A 21,306-nucleotide genomic window follows, 5' to 3' on the forward strand; every position below is an offset into this window, starting at 1 on the left:
TAGCCTTTTTCTCTCGCGCTAAGCACCACTCCGAATAGCGCAGCGGAGGCAATTAAGAAAAAAGCGAGAAGCACAACGTTTTAGTTGCATATTAGACATTCTTTGTCCTTTCAAGCAATTTTCTACGTTGTGCACAGACGCCCCTCACCTAGCAAGTATTCCGTGGTGTTTGGGTTGACCGCGTGCAGCTGTCTTCGGTTCCAGATGTATTTGACATGGGGTGAGTGAGATTTTTTTTCATCCAGCCAGTCGTTGATCAGGTTGCGACCATCCGAACGTTCCCCAGGTTGACCCTCATCGTCCTTCATTGACTTGTCCAGAAATACGCGTCGTCCGCCGCCCAGGATGACCTGCGAAAATGCGACACCCACGGCACTGCGTCACGTAACAGTAGACACGCCGGTGAGCACAGTAATTCTTTCATCCCGCAAGAGTTACCACGCAGAAGAAGCGGCAACAAACAAAATGTAGAACTCTGGCGCAGATGCAACAGAATGCCTACTTTTACGAACATTTAAACAGTGAAACTCGAAGAGATTGGCATAAATGCATGGGTGAAATTGAACTATCTAAACAGAGAGCAACTAAACCGAGAGAACTCGCAGTACCTGACAACACAGCATAACCAGAAACTCCGAAAAGCAAAGTGTGGCTTAGAGACAAAGACACTCATTAATCGAAAAAAGTTGGCTCTGCCGCCCTGCAATACAACCAATAATTTTCATGCAGTGCGCAGCAAATGCGTTTCGGTCTTCGCTAGAATCCTCATGCACATACATCTGTTCCACTTCCGCAACTGCCATTGCCCGCTGTTTCATGTTCTCCAGCTGCGTGGTTTGAGACAGAGACGCAACCAGGTACTCCACGCACTGCGTGTCCATTTTTCTCCAGGTATCGGGCCAATCATCTAAACAGAGATTCCGTAAAAGAGTGATTTTAGCTTTGCAGGGTGCTCTGAACACGTCTGCCAAAAAGCGTCGTGCAAAAAGAAAGGGGTATTTTGCTCTTCAAGTGCAGGATTCAAGTCCAGCAAGAGTCAGTGCTTCCCTACGTCAAACAGATGAAGGATTGAACTCATATTTTCTAGCGCTTAGTGAACACAAGGGACAAGAACACAAATACACAGGACGTACGCTAGTCTACAGCTGTCGTTTAATCGAAAAAACATTCAATATAAGACATCTCAAATGCTGAGATTCACACACGCGCAGTAGCAACGCCACATTTCAAGAGCAACAATTCTTTTTTTGATAGATAAACAGATGGGGTGCTGACACATTTTGAACCTTCTTTATCAATGCACATAGCTTCGAAAATTTCCCGTTCCGATTGCGTTTTTAGTGTTCCTAGAATGCTTGTTTCATGCAAGATTGGTGTGCAGGGTACAGGGTCAGGGTCGCCAGGGTACCGTTCGATGAGACAGCGCTTGCAGTGCACCGCGAGATTCCCCCCCGCCGATATGGATTCTCTTGCCAAGCGGTGTTCTCTCAGCCTTTCATTAACGCATCTTGACGCCGCGCATAGAGACAAGGGACGAGGAAGGAACCAACAGGACAGAGCGCGGAACTTCAACTGAGTTATTATAACAGTGCGTCACATTTATACAATCATCGCAAGCACACTGTAACCTGGCAAACGACCATGGCGGAACACTGGTGCGCAGGCGTGTACGCGACATGATGCTGTCCAGATATGCAGATAAGTTGACCGAGGTTTTCCTGACACAAGAGCCGGATTCCTTTTCAATACAATAAGCCTCGTACACCTTTCTACTAAGTTTAGAAGCGAACTTTTCAAAGATTGTCGTTTCGCAGAACCGAGGCGTGCAGCCACGGCAGTGGCGGCAATGGTCCTCCAAACCCCCGCCAATTGGCCTACTCCTACGTGGTGATCCTGAAGTCTGGCACTTATACAACGTCCAGTTTGTCCAATGCAGCGTTCGCCACAGAACAGGGGTATTCGGTAAGCGACCCCATTCTTGCACGGGACTAGTCCGTCTGCGTGCTTAATATTGAATTCTTTCATGTGCCTTCCCTGCACCTTATTACATCCGGCCAGTTTTTGGGGTGCGGTGAAGACCACCGGAACGTCACCTTTCTCAGCCACTTTTTTAGGTGATGCGAGATCTGGTGGTAATATCAAATGGCAACAGGTCTTTTGCGTTGCGCTTCTCACTGCGGTGGTGCTCAGGTGCGCCCCTAGCTTCTTTGGCAAGGGCCTCTCGCACAGAGGTGAAAAACTCACACAGAAAACCGGCACTGGCAGGGTGCCGGAACAGGGGGGGGGGGGGGGGGGCAAGGCAGGCGGCCGCCCCTCCTCCCCCCCCCCCCCAGCATTTTTTCAGGGGAGGCAGTGCCCCCCTCCCACCAATCGTTGGGGGCGAATGGGGGTGCTCTCCAATTGCTCTCCAATTGCTTGCAATTGGATCAGATTTCTGACAATTGAAACACTTCAGTTCTAGGAATCTTTTAATGCAAAGCGCAGTGGAGCTGAGCTACTTGGCTTCGTAGCCAGTTGTAAAGCATTTCGTATATGAGTAATCTAAACCAGTCATGTCCCAACAGAAGTCGACTGTCTGAACCGTGTACATGATCATGATTACCAGCATTGCGCAAATTGTGGTTCTTGAAAAGGAAACTTAGAAATGCACCTGCAAATACCAAAATGTTAGCATACAACACATTTGTCCGTTCCAAACTGGAGTATGCAGCAGTTGTATGGGATCCTTATACTAAAAAGAATATAATGAATTTAGAGCGTGTTCAAAGGAAGGCTATCAGATTTATCTTTAGTAAATATAAAAGAGAGGATTCTCCGTCTTTAATAATGCTTGCAAATAAAATCAGTACGCTGGAAAACAGGCGGAAGATAAGCCGTCTCCAATTTTTACATAACATTATAAATGGAAAAAGCGCACTTCAGCTGCCTCATTGCGTAAAACCTCTAAGTTCACGCCAGACAAGACACAGACATAACCTTTCACTTACGCCAATATTTTCTAAAACAAAATCCCATATGAATAGTTTCTTTCCGCGTACTATACATGAATGGAATTCTATACCTGTCGATGTATTGCAGTCACAAAACTTTGCAGAAGAGCTGGAAAAACACCTTTCTTCCATAAACTAACTGAAACAAAACCAGTGTTCACAATCTGTTATGTTTTCCTAACTCCTTCACTTTGTGATGCCTTTTTTTTTCCCCCCCAGAAACAGTTCTGTTGTTCTGAGTAAAAATTGCCCGCCTGTTTGTTATTTCACATGTGCCACTCTTCATGTTTTGTTCGTTATTGTGCTGGTGCCAGAGCGTATTCATTGAGTAACACTGCTACACCCAGCATTATTTTTCGTTAGTGTTTATTGTTGTTTTGCATCGTCACACTTTTTTACTGTATTGCCCCTCCTGCTAGGGCCAGTTTATTGGCCTGCAGTATCAATAAATAAATAAATAAATAAATAAATAAATAAATAAATAAATAAATAAATAAACTTTTTTAACCAATTGATCCCTCCTCTTGCGCACATCTATAAAGCTGCCAATTTCAGTTCATTTTATATTGCCGTGAATCTTAGTACCGTTCGCATTCAAAACCGCCGGCACACGGCCTTATCATTGTTTTGTAATGCTAGACGCAACCAGACTTATCTAAATTCATCGTGGCCACGTGCAAATGCTTCCACATCTTTCCAGATTGTTGTAGTTGCCTTTGGTTGTTTATCTCGAAGCTTCGTTTCCAGCTTTAAACTGAGCGCGGCCAAGAACTGCGTGCATTCAGTTCGATGACCGCCCAGCGCGCTTGTAACTATTACCGCCGCCGAGTCATTCAGTTCTTAGTGGGCGGGAGTCAGCACCTTAAACAGTTTCTTCTGGAAACCTTTTCGTTGTCCTCCTGACTGCTGGAGTGTCGTCACCTCAACGTGACATTTGAACATTTAAAAATAAAAGAAAATTATAATATAAAATATAATATGTAAATTAGCATTAAATAAATAACAAAAGACACTCAAGCCTTGCCCCCCCCCCCCCCGCCTCAAAAAAAGTTCCGGAGTCCCTGAGCACTGGTCAGTCTTTTGCGGTGCAAACCCATGCTATGTGGTATTTCATGATGGCAGGACTTGCAATACCCCTTTTTACAAGCCCACCTAACGTTCTGCCGCCCCCTGCTACGCTTGTATTCTCTTGGAATACACTCCGTTACTCTTAAGGACCAGCCGTTATCTGCCTTCGCAGTACATGCCCTGCCCAAGCCAATTTCTCCTCCTGATTTTGACTAGGATGTCATTAACCCGTGCTTGTTACCTGACCCACTTTGTTCTCTTCCTGTCTCTTAACGTTAAGCAGTCATTAGCCTGCTGTGTTATTCTCAATTTAAATTGAACTTTTTCGTCATCCTCCACGTTTCTGCTCCTTAGGTGGGTGCCGGTAAGATACAGCTGTTGTACACTTTTCTCTTGAGGGATGTTGGTAACCTGCCATATGCGTTCCACCCCATTCTTATCCTTCTAGTTATTTTGTTCTCGTGATTCAGATCTGCGGTAACTGTCTGCCGTAAGTATGCGTATTCGCCTACCACTTCCATCACCTCGGTACCAACTGTAAACTGTTGTTTCCTTCGGAGATTATTGAACATTACTTTGGTTTTCTGCATGTTAATTTTTAAACACAGCGTTCTGCTATGTCAACCTCATTGATCATGCTTTGCAGTTGATCTCCTGAGTGACTTAGCATGGCAATGTCATCAGCAAATCGCAGAATATTTAGGTATTCTCAATTTACTCTTATCCCCAACTGTTCCCAACCCAAGCCTCTCTATACCTCCTGTAAACAGGCGATGAATAGCACTGCCGAGACCGTGTCTCGCTGCCTGACAACCTTCGTGTTTAATTTTATCGTTGATGCTATGGAGGAATATGGTAGCTGATTCCGCAATGCCCGTGAGACTGCGGAAGCTTTGACTGAGTCAAAAGTCTTCTCTTATAACCTTTAAGCCTATTTACAATGGTTGGCTTATGAATATGCTGCTGCAGTTCGAAGTCGTGGGCTCCAACGTGACACTCCACGCTCTCTTCGACGTGAATCTGCAGTGCATCATCTCCGTCCCGTAGTCCCGCGCGCCCGCCCTACTAACGACGCTCCAGCCTCGAGTGAGAAGTCGTTTAAGAGTCAATTAGACTTTTTTTCTTCTGTTAAATCTACAGGCTGTCAATAGTACAAAGTCGATTGGCAGTGTATTAGAAATGTTTATAGATAGTGTATAGACAAAAGTCGATTGGGAACTTCTTTATCGCTGTCTATTGATAGTGTGCTGATGGTCCAAAGACGACAGTCAATATGCATTCTATTACAGTGGGATCCTTTAGACTGCTTAATTCATAATCTACAGAATTTCTATATACGCAGGTAAAACAGCGCTTGTCTTGTGTTGTTCGACCCTTCGTCCCCGTTTTTCGCGCTGTTTTTTTTTTTTGAATTTTCGACAGTTAGTCTTAGACTCGTTTATTTGTAGCCGATGACGCGCATCTCATTTGGAAGTCCAGCTTTTGCCTGGAGGCGTGTTCTGATCTGTGCGCACACCACACGAAGTGGGCGATAACTAACCTTGCCAGTTTCAACCCATGGATATTAGACAGTCGTACAAACGGCGTCCCATGTGCATGCCCTAATAGATGATCAACACGAGCTCCCATTTCGATAAAACTCCATGATAACGGTGCAAGGAAGATCATCACGAGATGGGGCGAACAAGTCGGTGCCATTTGTTGGAAAGCATCGTTTGTGGATCATTTTAACGCTTAGCTCGTGAGATTTATTCTACTGCACCATTGAAAACGGGTCAAGGAATACCCACTGCCTCTTTCGCCATAAAAACAGTCCATTCTCATTTATATTTCCTCTTTCTATGTAAAGGGTCGGTCGAAAGTTTCCAGTTCACAGGGTCGGCGTTTGAGCAGTATAGTCAGGATGAAATTATATGTAGAGAGTAGAAGAAGCATCGTTCTAACATTTTAGAAACTTGATAGCTTAATCGGTATCTAAAATGCCAGGACATACCGGAGAAAAGCAGCCCATGTGGCCTGAAAACTTTTGACCAACCCTGGACATTCATAGTTGGCTTCTTTTTATTAAATTAAGCTCACACCTTCTAACACCCTTACAAAAAGGGTTGTGCTACTGTTTTAGTGACCATTTCGTGGACTTTCGTCAGCACAGTTAATAAAATGGCAACACAATGGTTATACGCCTTATTGTTACCAAATTCTTGCATGGTGGCACGCCTTTTTGTTGACCACCTGTTAAAATCTGTTTAGTTGAGAAATTATTGTTGCTGCACACAGAAAGATAATCTTGTTGATCCCCTGTTAAACCATTGTTAAGTTGACAAGTTGTAGACATTTTATTGATGCACACAGAGAGGCAATCCTATTGGAAGGACCTATGCATATGCAGTTTGTGGCACACATTCGATTGTTGACTGAGCGTTCAGCGCTATATATTTTCTTGCTCTCGCTCTCAGCATACGCGCTGGCTAGATGTCTATCTTAGACACCTAATGTACCTAACCGTCCTTCCCGTACGGAAGTTGGAATATCTTAGAATCCCATACATTTTCGTTCCTGTCCTTCAGCATTTGTTCCCCCAAGGTTTTACTCTGCCGTTCCGGCACTTCAAACGATGTCCAGTCTGTGTCTGCCTCTACTGCCTCGTTTTATGCAACTTGCGAGCGTGCCTGATCAAGATAGTTGATTATTCAAGGCAGGTAGGAATAAAACACAGCGCACCGTTCAGATAAGGACGAAAAAATGGCGGGACACTGTGGCTTTCCTTAGTCCTTTAAAAGTTGCGGTTTTTGTGCTATTCGGCGCTTTATGGTCTTGCCTGGAGTACCTCTTCACAGCACTGCTGTCTGGATAATTTTAAGCACCGGTTATACCTGTAACCGTAGGGATTCTCAAAAGTGAGCCCTCACACCATTACTCGCTTCCAGATGCCTCTCAGCGCCAGGCCTCCCCAATAGCGCTGCTCGATGCTTCTCTTGTCCTTAGCTGTAGCAGTCTGCACGTGCTTTTATCATATGATATTACAATAGTACATACATATTAAAAATTTTATGAGAAATGTCATCACAAACATGGGTAACATTAATAGTAAAGTAGCAGAAGAAATATAGGGTAGCCGAAAGAATGAGGGCGATAATGAACCGAGGGTGTGGTACATCCCGTTCAGTAAGGAAAGAGGAAGCAGTAAAAGCCTCAAGTGGAACCAAAAGTGATACAGCAGCTGGTGAGGACGCAGATTTCTTGAAAAACGGTGGGGGCGTTCTGGTTGAAAGGCTCGCCACCTAATATATGCAACGCCTGATGACCTCGAGCGTACCAGAACCGTGGAATAACGCTAACATCACCTCTTTTGGTGTACTTTCATGGGCTCATAGAGCGAATATGCATGCTACCCTTCCCTGGACGATCTCTAGTCTTTGTAGCACATGCGTTTAAGCAAAAGACCACGCGGATTTTCGTAATGGCTACTCAACACCAGAGCACATTCGCACTACCAATCAGTTGATTGAGAAATGCTTAGAGTTTATTCAACCCCACTACACATGAAATACATTCTCATTTGCTTTTTCACTTACATACATACAAAATTATTCTAAACATTTACAACTTCCACAAAACATGCGATAATACAGAGAATGACATCAACATTTATTAAATATGCAGATCTTCATGCAAACCGTAGGGGCGCCTATAAAACTTTTGGCATAAAGAATATTACAGCGAGGCCTAATTACCGATGAGCCCAAACAGCAGCCACAAGCTGAAGGTGGGCTTCGAGATTTCTTGCGTGAACTCCACCGCTCAATGCATGGCCGCGGCACTGGTCAGCGAAGGAACTTTGTGATTTCAGTGTTCCAAAATGGCAGCTATTTATCGTCTCCTATCGTGGCAAAAGGGAGCTCCAGCTGTGTCAGTTGAGTTTTATTGTCGACTTGAAGGTAACGTTGATCAAAAGGAACGCCTGCGCCAAAAAGGCAAGGACGGTTGATATAGGAACGAAAACGACACCACGAGCGCAGACATCCAACTGTTTATTGATGAAGCAAAGCACATGCTATATAAGCGCGGAACCCAGGCGCGCAACCACCTTTTGACAATATGCGTATGTGCTCATATCAGATAGCACACACTGATTATATTCTTCTCTTTCTTGGAGCAAGCAAAACTCCAGAAATAAAATCGCATCATAAGTGAACGCCATATATACACGTGGACATCATTTTGCTAAGAGCATCAAACGAGGCGCGTTAGGAAAAGAAAAAAGGAGATTCGATACTGATAATGTCCTGTATACTGGTAAGAGGAAAGAAAGAATAATATGCTAGTTGACACTGTATACGGTAGAATGGAAAAAAACAACGAGGAAAATAAAGGCGATGTTGAAAGGTTACAAGCATGGTATGATGTATGTAAAAACAAGCACAACCTGGTGGAAAGAAGGAACAAGTGTATGGGTGAACATTAAAACCACGCAAAACAATACATTTTCGGGCCTTGTGGGTTTCACAGTGGGCACAGGCCACCAAGCACCGCGGGTTCGGGCTTCGCGCGAGCCAAGGGCCCCGATCAGCCGTCATCACACACACCTTGGGGCACCTCAGCCGCGCAATCAATCTTCGCAGAGAGAATAGCGACTCGCCGCAAAGACACAGGTCTCCAAGTTCACAAAGGAGACGTTTATTGACGTCGTCCTCCAGCGGTACACACGCGCAACAGTCACCCCGTCTCGGGAGCGTGCGAGGAGCAAGGCTCCACTGCCCGCACGAAGCCACGAGAGCAATGCACGCCGCTTGTACGCCGCTGCAGGAAAATGTCCCCGAGGCAGTGCTCTGATCTCTCATGTGTCGACCGCTGGGTCGTTTGCGAGAGAGAGTGGGCAGTCAACGCAAGGTGCGCCTGCCGGAGGTCGCTGGACCCGACTAGACAGGCTCGAGCCGCTGCAGGTCGGAGGTCCGGTGCTGGCGAGCTCGAGTATGCACTGGTATGAAGGGCAAAGGCCGGCGCGGACAGAAGAGTAGCGTACACCCTTGTAGCGCTTTCTTCTTTTTTTCTCTTTTTGGCTGGTTTGTGGTGGTGCCTTACACGCATGGTGTGGGACATGGTTTGAAGAATGTTGCGGCGAGATACGATGTTGACGTGGTCTTTTCAGCGCCTAAAAAACTTAGAGGTGTTTGCAGGCAGGTGGAAGAGAAGGCTAAGGCAACAACCGCGAAGAAAAAGACTGGGGGTTGTCAGACCAACCATAAGAACCCTTTTGTGCCCTGTAATGTGGGGGTTGTCTACAGGATTCCGGGCACTTGCGGGTTGAGTTATATTGGCCAGACAGGACGTTGCATCAACGCTCGTCTTAGTGAGCACCACAGGTCCCGAGATAATGGGTCTTCTTGTAACCTTGCCCGCCACTGGAGAGAAGGTACTTGCACCCCTCTGTTGTCTAACACCGTCATCCTAGGAAAACATGATGACAACCTAACGCGGGAAATTTTAGAGGCTTTTCACATCCGCTTTGAACCTGATAGCTGCATTAGTGATCCTTCTGTCACACTAACTGATAAAGAGATGATGTTTTTATCCGGCCAAGATGTGTAGTCTCGCGCTCGTGCTGATTGTCACCTTTGTGGGCATGATTAGCAGCTTTGTGTCGTTTTTCTTTTGGTTTTTTCCCTCTTGTTTGTGTTTGGCGTTCTTAGTATTTAAGATGCTTGGACGTGAATTAAAAATCTAGTTGCGAGTCAGCGCTTGTGGTGTCCTTTCTTCGTTGTGTCCCGTTGTTTTATTGCGCTGTTCAAATATGAATCAATACCAACTCGCCCAGTTCGCAGCTTTAATTAACATAAATGCTTATGCAGTGGACGGATTTTTAGAATGTATGAGCATGTGAGAATGGCTCTTCTATCTGTAAGCGATGGTTCATTGGTTTCTACATGGAGACTGTTTATGGGTGATGTCCTATATGCACCAGTGGAGAGACGCAAACCTAAATTATGTACTGGATCTAGCCGTTTGAGGTACGATGGTCTCGCTGGCCAATACACTATGCATCCGTAATCCAGAGTAGAGCATATGACAGAGCGGTATATTTGTAAGAGACATGTCCTATCGGCTCCCCAGTGTTTTCTCGACAGCACTTTGAGTATGTTCAAGGATCGAGAAGCCTTCTTTTTCAACGCATTTATGTGAGGCAGGAAGGTGAGCTTTTTGTCGAATGTTATACCTAGAAATTTATGTTCTTTTTTCACGAGTAAGTCTATTTCGTTCAGGTGTAGGGTGGGATCTATCTGCATGCCTCGTCTGAGTGAGAAAAGAATGGCCACCGATTTCTGTGGAGAAAAACGAAAGCCATTTTGGTCCGCCCATGTTGCCAGTTTATTTATTGTTAGCTGTATCGGTCGTTCGCATGTTGATGTATTCGAGGAAGTGTAAGCTATCTGGAGATCATCTACATAAACAGAATACATAACGAACCTTGGGATTATTTTCCTGATAGAATTCATATTTGCAATAAGAGTGTTGTGCTCAAAATACATCCTTGAGGTACTCCGTTTTCTTGGATAAACTTCCTTGAAAGGGTTGAGCCTAGGCCGACATGAAATGTACGGTTAGAAAAAAGTGTTTAAGGCAGTTCAACATCCTGCCGCGGATGCCCAGTTCAGCCAGCTCCTGAATAATCCCAAACCTCCACGTTGTGTCATACGCCTTCTCTAAATCGAAGAAGACAGCGAAACAATGCTGTGTTTGTATAAAAGCTTCACGAACAGTGTTTTCAAGACGAACCAGGTGGTCGGTGGTGGAGCAAGCCTTTTTAAAACCGCATTGATGGACATCCAGAAGCTCCTGGTCCTCTAACACGAATTCTAGTCTGATATTCAATACACTTTCAAAGGATTTCGCTAGACAGCTAGTCAGGGCTATGAGTCTATAGCTGCTAGGAAGAGTAGAGGGTTTTCGGGTTTTAATAGTGGAGCAATAACGACCATCTTCCAGGCTTCGGGAAGTTTCCCCGGTACACAAACTTTGTCATAAAAATTTAAAAGTGCCTCCACAGCCGGTTCAGAGAGATGAACCAGCATTTGATAATGTATTTCATCTGGGCCAGGTGCAGTTTGCTTACCAGCGGACAGTACTCTATTAATTTCTTGCATTGTAAGTAGGTTATTATAGGGTTCATTTGAACGGCCACTGGTCGGCAGTCTTTGTTTTTCAGCTGTGTTTTTGCATTTGAGGAATGATTCTCTGTAATGAGATGAACTGGAAACTGCAGAAAAATATTCACCCAAAATATCTGCCTGTTCTTCTAAATTTGTCTCTATGCCAGGGGTTGATAGAAACGGAACTGTGAATGGGGAGTAGCTGCCATTTATCTTTTTTACCATCTCCCACATTTGTTTTGACGTAATAGAGATGTTTATTGATGACACGTAACCTTGCCATGAACTTTTTTCTGCATTATGGCGAATATATCGACGTTTGGCTATGAACTTTTTGAACTTTATAAAATTCTCCTGCGTTGGGTACCTACTGAAAATTCCCCAAGCTTTGTTCTGTTTCTTTATTGCACCTCGGTATTCTTGTGTATACCAAATTTTGTGATTCTGCTTTACTACTCCAGATGACCGAGGAATCTCTAGGCGTGCAGCGGTTAAAATAAAGTTTGTGATAGCTTCATTCAGTTCATCTATGCTGAGATCATCTGACACTATTTTATCTAAGCTGGCCCTTTCTCTAAAAAGTGCCCAGTCGGCTAAATGTAACTTCCACCGTCGGGGTTTCGTTGGGGTGGCTTGCGGTTGGGATTTTAGGCTTATTATTAAAGTGAGGTGATCGCTGCCGTACGGGTTATCGATGACATCCCATTTAAAGTCACAAAAGAGAGAGGGTGAACTAAAAGACAAATCTATGGAACTCATTTTTTCCGTGCTCGGAGAGCAGTATGTATGTTTGCCAGTGTTTACGAGGCAAACATTATTACTTAGAATAAGATCTTACAAAATATGACCTCTTGCATCAGTGTGTGCACTTCCCCAAAAACCGGAGTGGGCATAAAAGTCACAAACTAGCAGATATGGCTCTGGTAGCTGTTATAAAAGGAATTTTAAATCATGAAGTGTTACTGTTAGGTGTGGCTCAAGATATATGGTACATATTGTGAGTGTTTTAAATGAAGGATGGTGACTGTGACGGCTTCGTATTTGGTTTTAAGTTTAATCTCGGGGGTTGGTACACCATTATGGATGAAAATATTATGGATGAAAGACATTGTACTTGTTTAAAATATTTTTTGTTTTGGACCTAAGTTGGTCTCCTGTAAGCATAAATCTACCAGGGACATTTTGTTTAAAAGTTCTTTTATGTCACCGTAGTTATTGATTAGTCCTTGTCAGTTCCACTGTATAAGGAACGCCATGTTTGATGAGTGTAGTTAAAACTTAGGATACCGTTTTTTGGACTGCCAATGCTGGGGTCATTTTTCATTATCGCTCCAGGGAGCTGTGCCTCTGCTGCAGCAAAGGCGAGTTCTGAGTTGTGTCCATCGCCTCACTAGAGGCTCTGGACTTACGCGGTGAACCCGCGGGTGTACGGTTTGTGGGCTTCTCCCGACTGGAGGAAGCCTTGCGGGCGGCCGACTGAGGGGCCGGCGGGCCCTTGTTCAGAGATGGCAGGGCAGCCTTCGCTGCGTCTGCCGGGGGCGGGGGTTGCCCTGCCTCAGGCTTTGCGTGGGCAATAGCCGAAGCCTGGTGTGGTGTGCCGCCCCTGCGCACCACGTCGGCGAAATTTGTTTTTGCTGTGAACTGGAAGGCTGAGCGGAGTATATTTCGTGCTCCTTGATAAGTTGTTTTTTTTTTTGTCTTTATGGTTATTATTTCCTTCTCTCTCTTCCAGGTCGGGCACGACCTTGAGTACGTGGGGCGCCAACGTACTCTTGTCGTCACGTGGCATTATATAAGCTCCGCGGGCTTCCGTTGTTTCCGAATAAAAACCGCCCCGCTAAGGCTATCTCGTCGGAAGTGCTAGGTAGAAGTGCTAGCATTGCAGTCCGCGGATTCATGATAGTTTAGCGAACATTTGGCACATGTTTGGCGACCACGACAGCTCTGTGAGCCATGGCCGAATCTTTGACATTTGAAGCATCGTCTGGTGTTTGGGATGTATGGTCTTACATTTATTTTAAGATATCCTACTTCTATGGTTTCGGGAAGTTGGCTGGAGGCAAAGGTCAGGACTATGTGTTTTGTTGGTATTTCCTTGTCTTTTCGAATTTTGATACGATGGACTTCAGCGACGTTCTGGTCTTTCAGACCCTCCAACATCTCCTCTTCAGAAAGGTTCAGGAAATCATGCTCAGATATTACTCTTTTGGCTGTATTCAGTGATCGGTGGGTAGTTACGGTTACACGGATGTCTCCGAAGGTCACTAAGGTTGGGAGTTTTGAGTGTTGTGCTTTGTCTCGGATTTGGTGGAAGAGGTCGCACTGGCTAACTTCGTCACCTTGTAGCCAAGGCCCAGGGTGTCAGTAAGAGATTTGGAAATCATGAATGGAGAAATTTTTCTGGCTGGTTGCTCTGCATCTTCACCATGTACAACATGATACCTAGGGAAATGTTCTTTTGTTTTTTGGAAACACTGGGCAGTTATGTCTTCGGTCCGCACTCTTTTTAGAGCGCGATCATTTTGTGAGGGAGAGGGAGCCCTAAAGTGTGTTTAATGTTCGGTCATGCTGCCACCCACCCACCATGGAGCCCAACTAGGGGACGGGACAGGAACTTGCAAGCAAGTCTTGCCCACGCCAGCTGTACACCCCAACTATAACCCAATATGACACAACTCAGGGTAGTTGGTCACACAAGGTTAACCCTCGCCGCCAGGAAGAAGGAGAAAGTTATTAAGAGAGGAGAAGACAGGAGAGTTGTGAGAAAAAGGATAGGACAGCGGAAGATAGAAGGGAGGGCAGGAAAAGGCGACTGCCGCTTTCCCCCGGTCGGGTCAGGCTGGAGGTGCCGTCTACAGGAAGCTGAGGCCAAAGTGGTGTGTTGCCTCCGCCGAGGGGACTTAAAGGTCTAAACGCCCGGCATCTGCCCAACCACCAGGATCCCCTTTTCCTCGGACACGGCGATGCCATGCACGGCTAGGTGAGGGTGCTCGGGTCCGTGGTGATGCACTGTTCACCATCATCCCCCTGCATGGATGTCTTTGCGGATGCTCGGGAACCCGTGGTGTCGCCACTCACCAACGATGGATGGATGGATGGAAGGTAGGAGCGTCGCCTTTGAAACGGGGCAGTGGTGGTTGCCACCATGCTCAGTTTTTTTCTTTATTTTTGTTTAACTCTGCTGTAAGTTGTTAATAAAATTCGCCATTTTCTTTAAAATACGCCTTCCTGCACTTTAAACTTATGTCATCTCTCTGCTATTGAGCCACCAATCCTCCAATCGCTTTTTGCTAATTTACACCGCATATTTATTTACATGACTATTGTTATCTCTACTCTAAACCCTAAGGCCTCAGGAAGATTGACTGTGCGTGTATCAACATCGGGATGGATACCATCACATGTTGGAATGAGGTGTTCCATTGTTTCTAAAGATTTACCACACACAGTACATGTGTCATCTTCTTCGTTAAATTTCTTTTTGTAGCTGCGCGTTCTAAAACACCCTGACCTAGCTTCAAAGAGGAGGGCACTCCTTGAGAAACTGCCCCCCAGCGGCTGAGCCTAGGCTGGCTAGAGTCGGCTGCCGGGCCGGCGCTCACCTTGAAACGCGAGCCCGGAGTGGACTGGACCAGCTGTCGCGCGATGTCTTTGGCGGCGCAACCCTCGGGGACCGACGACTGCCACTTGCGGTAGCCAGCGTGCGCATAGGCCGCTGCGGGAGTGGCGTCCGTTACCCTGGTGGTGGTGACGATGCCCGTCCACATGCCGGCCTCCTGCGCCCACTGCATGATGCCCGGAAGGTGCGTGGTAGGGTCGCTGTGGCACTGCATCCGCTGCGGGAACACACACAAGGATATTCTTGTTTGTCATCCCTGCAGTGTTAACAATTTGCTGTCATCACCAGCCTGCATGACTGCACCCAATGCCGAACAAACGCCTCTCCCATATCTTTCCAGCAATCCCTGTGCTATGCAAGCTGCGGCCAATGTGTCCCCGCATACTTCTTAATCTCATCCGTCCACCTAACCTTCTGCCGCCCACCTTCTCTTGGTATCCACTCCGTTACTCCTAAGGACCATCGGTTATATTGTCTTCGCATTCCATGCCCTGAACCTCCGTATGTTCCCTGACCCTTTCTGCACTTTCCCTGTCCGTTAACGTCACACCTAGCATTTTCCTTTCCATAGCGTGCTGCGTTCTTATCGGTTAGTTCATAATATAATACAGTAAAAATAATCTGCGTAAAATGAAATCGTGGGGATTCCACTCTCAAGAGTTCCTAAGATAAAAGCACTCATTTATTTGCAAGGAGTGGAAACTGTCGCATAGAGATTTAAAATAAAGTGCAGAAGGGCACCCATTGTTTCTAACAGCTGAATATTTATTGCGCTGAAAACTTTAGATCATCAGTGGAAAGTTTTTGAAACCGAAGAGAAGTCGGGATAGTAGGTTCATTACTGAACAGCGGTTAACCATGAAGAAGCTTTTGTAATCAGAAATGGAACTAAGTGTTGCAGACGGTTATTTGCACGGCTTGAAAAGAGGAATGGTTTTAAAGAAGCAAAGACCCGGCCCATGATGGACAGCATCCATGCATGTTAAACTCCTAATACGACTGGTGGCCTGCGTGGCCCACCCTCCAATTTGAGTAAGGCCGGTAACCCTCTCCCAAATATACATAGAGCAAAAAGGACGGCAACCTCGCTTCGAATGATAAGCACTCTGGGTTACAATGGTGGGTCTCCTGGGTTACGTGCTGCTCCCCACACTTCTACTGCATTACAAAAACTCTCTCCAGTACTAAAGGAAGCGAAAAACGCACTAAAGTACAGCAAAGCACTTCCTCATAGTGCGCCGGTTTCCCAAAGACCCGTGACCTTGGCCGCTGTCGGAATTAGGTTAGTTATCGTCCACAAACACTAATCGTCCCACTCGCGAACAAACGGAAGCACTGAACCGCGTTCCCTCTAGACTCGGATTCCCGCTGTCGGCTGAGCCAGCAACCGCCTTCAGCCGGAGTACGGTCGGTGGCATCATTCAGCAGGCCGTCTTTGGGCAAGCGGCGGCATCTGGCGGCGTTTCCCTGCGCAAGGCCTTTTCTTAAAAGAAACGTTGACATTCAGGCTTTCGAGTTGTGGCGCCGTTACAGAACACCAGCTGGCTGCACGGTCGCCGACTATTCCCTTTTATCGGCCCGTGCACTGAGTGCTTGACCACGATTCATCTGCGCTTCCTCGTCAAAAGAGTTTCCCGACTTGCGGAAGAACCGTCCGGCACTGTGCTGCTCCACATTTGCTCTCTTGTCAAGAAGGAAAGAAGGGTCGTCGTGCGGTACTCTCCAGGTGGAACAGCTCTTAATTATTGCTCCTAACAGCGTTACTTGAGCGCTTTTCTCCTTAAACTTTTCATGGCACAGCTTAGACGCTACGTTAGCTACGCCTTCTCGTCCGTGCGTGTCTGTGTATACACGCGGATGGTGTGGCCCTCTTCTGCTCAGGTTTCACACTTCGCGGCCGCGCTGCTCGCGCTGAACTACAGGGCGCGCTGGAAATGGTCAGCCTGATCCTTTCCACTATCGGCCTCTCCTTGTCCCAGCCAAAGCTAAGAGGGCAGCGGTTTTTCACCCTCGCACTTCTAAAAGGAGCCTCATCCCCCCTCTATCCTTTGGAAGCGTCTCGCTTCCCTGGAAGCCATCTGCCAAATATGCGGGGCTAATCATTGACACTCAACTGACAGGGCGCCCTGCGGTTGCCTCCCTCGAAAAACAGGCCAAAAGAGTTGCACCGGCTGTTAGCCGTGTCCTGAACAAAGGAGAAGGCTGCTCTCCACTCCTCGCTATGCGCTTGTATAACGGCATAGCGGAGGCCAGGTTTCTATATGCCCTCCCGCATCACAACGTACACCCGCACCTCTGGCGCTCTATCGATACAGACCAGCGCAATGCGATCCGGCAACTTCTCCGGCTGCCGCATTCCTCGCATGTTGCAAAGACATACGCTGAAGCAGCAGCATGGCCAGCCTCTCTTCTCGCGGAGCGAGCGGCTCTCAACACAGTTGAGCGTTTTTACCGCGCTACGGGTACTGCCCCCTCATGTCTCGCCTTCATGACGCGTCTGACTGCCGTATGGGGCGTGCTGTTGATCAGTTCGACACCTGCATCGCCAGCCCTCCTCCGTGCCCACCTCTGTGCGCTCCCCCCCCCCCACCTCCCACCGATCTATTTCGTCCCGAATTCGCTTCAAACTCAGCGGAATCCGAACTAAGAGCTCCATTCGCGTCTGCGCCATGCGACAGGAGGCTTTTTGCATTCATGAGCAGCTCGGAGACAAAACTATTGTTTTGACAGATGAATCAGTATCTAGTGACAGAACTTCTGCAACGGCAGCATGCAACATTCCATAAAGGTGCGGCACTGCGCAATGCCGCCTGTCTGTGCGTGCCTCTTCCACAATGGCTGAACTTGCTCCGCTTCATTTAGCGGCTGATGCGCAACTTGAACGCCCCTTCCTTTACAATGTCGAAATCCTTTGTTGACTTCAGAGCCGCTTTAATGCAGCTACAGACATAAGATCATGAACTCCCAGTAGTTCGATCGCTCGTCTCTAAGTTCCGCTCCATTGGGGATCGTGGCATAGCCCTCTGTTTTCAATGGATCCCCTCTCACGTGGGAATACCTGGCAGCGAACGCGTTGACGAGCTCGCTAGAAAGGCGCATGATGGAAACGAGCCCGTGACTGACGCGGTCACTCTATTCGATGTGGCACGCATGACCCCTCCCAAGAGAGTCCTCGCTTCGCAACCGGATCCCCGTGTTGCGTCAGGCAATCCTCATCGATCTCCGCACTCCTTGAGGTTGGGAATAAGAGAGCGCGGAATCCTTCTCCGCATAGGGTATGTGTGGACGGCAGAACATCTCCACCGTCTTCGAGACAAGGGATCCCCATTGTGCCAAGACAGCGGCGCACAGGAGACCCTCTCTCCCCTCCTCTTAGAGTGCCCCTCTTTCGATGGTTCGAGAGCAGAGCTTCGGCAAGGCTTTCGCGATATAGTATTGCCCTCCACATCTGTGGAAAACCTTTTGTTCCCTCGGGGATCCGGCGACGAAATTCGGAGCGCTTTCCAGCTCCTCCTCGATTTCATTGAAACCGAGCACATCCGTGCTCACCTCTAGAGAAGCACTCGTTTCTCCCCGCGCGCACTTTGGTAGTAGTAGAAAACTGTATTCACAAGGAAAATAAAAGACACTAGGAGAAATATACAATGGCTGGTGTCTTCATTTCAAGACTCCACTGGCCTTGGCCGCCGCTCTAGCCTGCGCAACGAGTGTGCGCTGCTGATCAAGCTCCGAGCTGAGCAGAGAGGTCTCCCATTGCTCCTTCGTTCTATGTGTTGTGATGTCCGGGGGTTTCGGGCCCTTACATCCCCATGTAATGTGGTATGCATCGAGCCGGTCTTCGCACCACGGGCATTCGCCTCTCTAGCGCTCGGGGAAAATGATGCTGTATTTATAGAGATTGGGGAAAGTACCGGTCTGGAGTTGCCTCCAGTCCCAAGCTTCCTGAGCGTTAAGCTTCTTATGTGGAGGGGGGAAGTGCTGTCGTTGTGTTCTTAGGAAGTGGAGTCGTGTGTTGTAGGTGACGGGAACTTCGGGGAGAAAGCTTGAGTCGGGGTTGTAGCCCGCTCGGTTGGTATGTCCTCGAGCTAGTGCGCCCGCGACCTCGTTGCCCTCTAATCCCGCGTGACCAGGCACCCACGTTATCTGATGTCTTAGGGAGGAATGGGCGCTCATAGAATTGGTTACTATGCCCAACAGCTTTTTGGGTATTCTGCCTGCAAGTAGGAGCCGACAGGCTGCTTGGGAGTCGGTCATAACGTGTACACCCTGGTTGCGGGCGCCGCCGTACTGGATCGCCAGCAGGATTGCTGCCACCTCTGCTTCCGTGATCGTCGTGTGCTTCAAGGAGGCGCTGACAACCTCGTTGTGGGAGGAGTTCACCGCAACTGCCGTCGCCCGCGTGACCTCGCTGTGTGTTACCGCGTCGACGTACATCGTGTGGGGCTGCGTGCAGCTGTCCGCTTCAAGTAATCTATTCTGGCTGGGCGTCTGCCCGACTCGGCTCCGCTCGACATGTTTTTGGGAATCGGGGAGATGTGCACCCGCGAGCGATATGTTGTTGCGAGGTTGGTCGTGCTCTGTATTATCTGGACGTCTGCCGGGTAGCCCACCCGCTCCAGAGTTTGCCTTCCGGTGTCCGTGCGAAGGAGGCGTGCACGTTGCGAGAGGAGAACAGCCTCCTCGATCTCCTCGAATGAGTTAGAGAGGCCGAGGGCCTCTAGTTTGGCGTTTGAAGTGTAGATAGGAATGCCCAGCGCATATTTGTACGCAGTACGTAACATGGTATTGACTTTGGTTAGTTCTTGTCTAGTTAATTGCAGGTACGGTAGGCCGTAAGAAACGCGGCTCACCACAAGTGCTTGGACGAGGCGTAGCGTGTCCTCCTCGCGCATGCCTGTCCGGTTGCGTGCCACACTTCAGATCATTTTGCGCCTTGCTGTGTTGTGGTGGATAACAGCTTGATAGCGTGGGTGGCTTTTCGATTGCTCTGGAGCCATAAGCCAAGGATGCGTATCTGTCGGGTCTCCCAGACGGGGACGCCGTGTAGGAGGACCTGAATGTCTCCTGGAGACTTGTAGTTACGTCCTTCTATGCGGATGATCTCTGACTTTTCCGGCGCACAGCGCAGTCCGCACTGGGAGGCCATGTCCTCGACGCAGGTAGCAGCCTGCTGCAGAGTTTCTTCTTTGGTCGCCAGAGAGCCTTTGGTAATCCAGATAGTTATGTCGTTGGCGTACAGTGTAAATCCGATGTTCGGTACTGTTTGAAGGCTTCTGGCCACGCCAACCATCGCGATGTTGAAAAGGAGAGGGGAGATGATCGAACCCTGAGGCGTGCCTTTGTGCTGCATGTCCTGGGGGTCCGACCGTGTACCTCCTATGCCGATCGTAGCTGTTCTGTTCGATAGGAAATTTTGGACGTAGTGAAAGACGCGTTCCCCACAATTTAGGTTGTTCAGTTCTCTGAGGATGGCATCGTGAGACACGTTGTTGAAGGCACCTTTGAGATCAAGGGCCATCACAAGGTGCTCCCCTCTGCTGGGAACGTGCGCCAGTACCTCCTCCTTGAGTAGATAGCCCGGATCGGAAGCCGATCATGGAAGGGGGGAAGAGGTTGTTGTCTTCGATATAGTTCTGCAGACGAGTTTGGATCACACTCTCGTAGAGCTTGCCCAGACACGACGTGAGCGAGATGGGGCGGAGCGCCTCAAGTGTGGGCAGCTTCCCCGGCTTTGGGATGACGATGATTTCGGAGTGTTTCCACTCTTGAGGGATGATATTCTTTTCCCTGAGCTCATCGTTAATGTACTGAGTTAGATCCTGAATTTGGTCCTTGCCGAGGTTGCGTATTATGGCGTTGGTGATTTTGTCCGCACCTGCCGCCGTATTACGAACGCAGGATCGCGCCGCAGCGTATACTTCTGCCGTCGTTATGGGGGCGTCCAAAGCTCGATTTGGGCTGCCCTGGTAGGTAATCGTGCTAGGTGTTGTAGTCACACTTCCTATGCATCTGTCGCGGAGCGCTGCGAGAAGAGCTCCGTCGTCACCCGGGAACAGGTGGGAAATCCGCTTGAGTGTAGGGTCCCTTCGGACATGGACTTGGTTGGGTCTATCAAGTTTCTGAGAATTGCCCATGTCCGAGACGCGCCCAAAGTGCCTTGCAGAGACTCGCAGAACTGTTGCCAGTTCTGATGCGAGAGTTGCGTGGCGTACGTTTGTGCCTCTTCCGTGAGCTCGACTATGCGGGTTCGAAGTTGGCGGTTCAACTTTTGGGTCTTCCAACGGCGAACGAGTTTCGCGCGCTGATCCCATTATTTGAGTAGGTGCCTGTCTACCTCAGGTGTCTCGTTTGTGCGCTGTACGACTTCGGTGGCGGTGCTGTGAGCCTGGCGAAGGGCCGCGCTCCAATCCTGGATAGATTCTATATGTCGCGTAGGGAATTCTGAATTGCGAAATTTTGGCCAGTCTGTTATTCTGGCTGG

The 21,306-nt window shown here is 48.0% G+C and overlaps 1 protein-coding gene across 3 annotated transcripts in view; it reads right to left on the reverse strand.

The window, feature by feature from the left end:
- LOC144124405 (alkaline phosphatase-like) overlaps positions 1-21,306 on the reverse strand; it is a 257,620-nt gene that overhangs the window by 92,018 nt on the left and 144,296 nt on the right. For 2 of the 3 annotated variants that reach the window (XM_077657031.1, XM_077657032.1), the window contains 2 exons: positions 14,809-15,042; positions 149-350 (listed from right to left, as the gene is read on the reverse strand). In XM_077657031.1, coding sequence (XP_077513157.1) covers positions 149-350; positions 14,809-15,042 — 436 coding nt within the window. The remainder of the gene's footprint in view (positions 1-148; positions 351-14,808; positions 15,043-21,306) is intronic. The other variant, XM_077657033.1, reaches the window with a different exon arrangement.

The sequence above is a fragment of the Amblyomma americanum genome, chromosome 3 (assembly GCF_052857255.1).
Source record: "Amblyomma americanum isolate KBUSLIRL-KWMA chromosome 3, ASM5285725v1, whole genome shotgun sequence".
Lineage (NCBI taxonomy): Eukaryota > Metazoa > Arthropoda > Arachnida > Ixodida > Ixodidae > Amblyomma > Amblyomma americanum.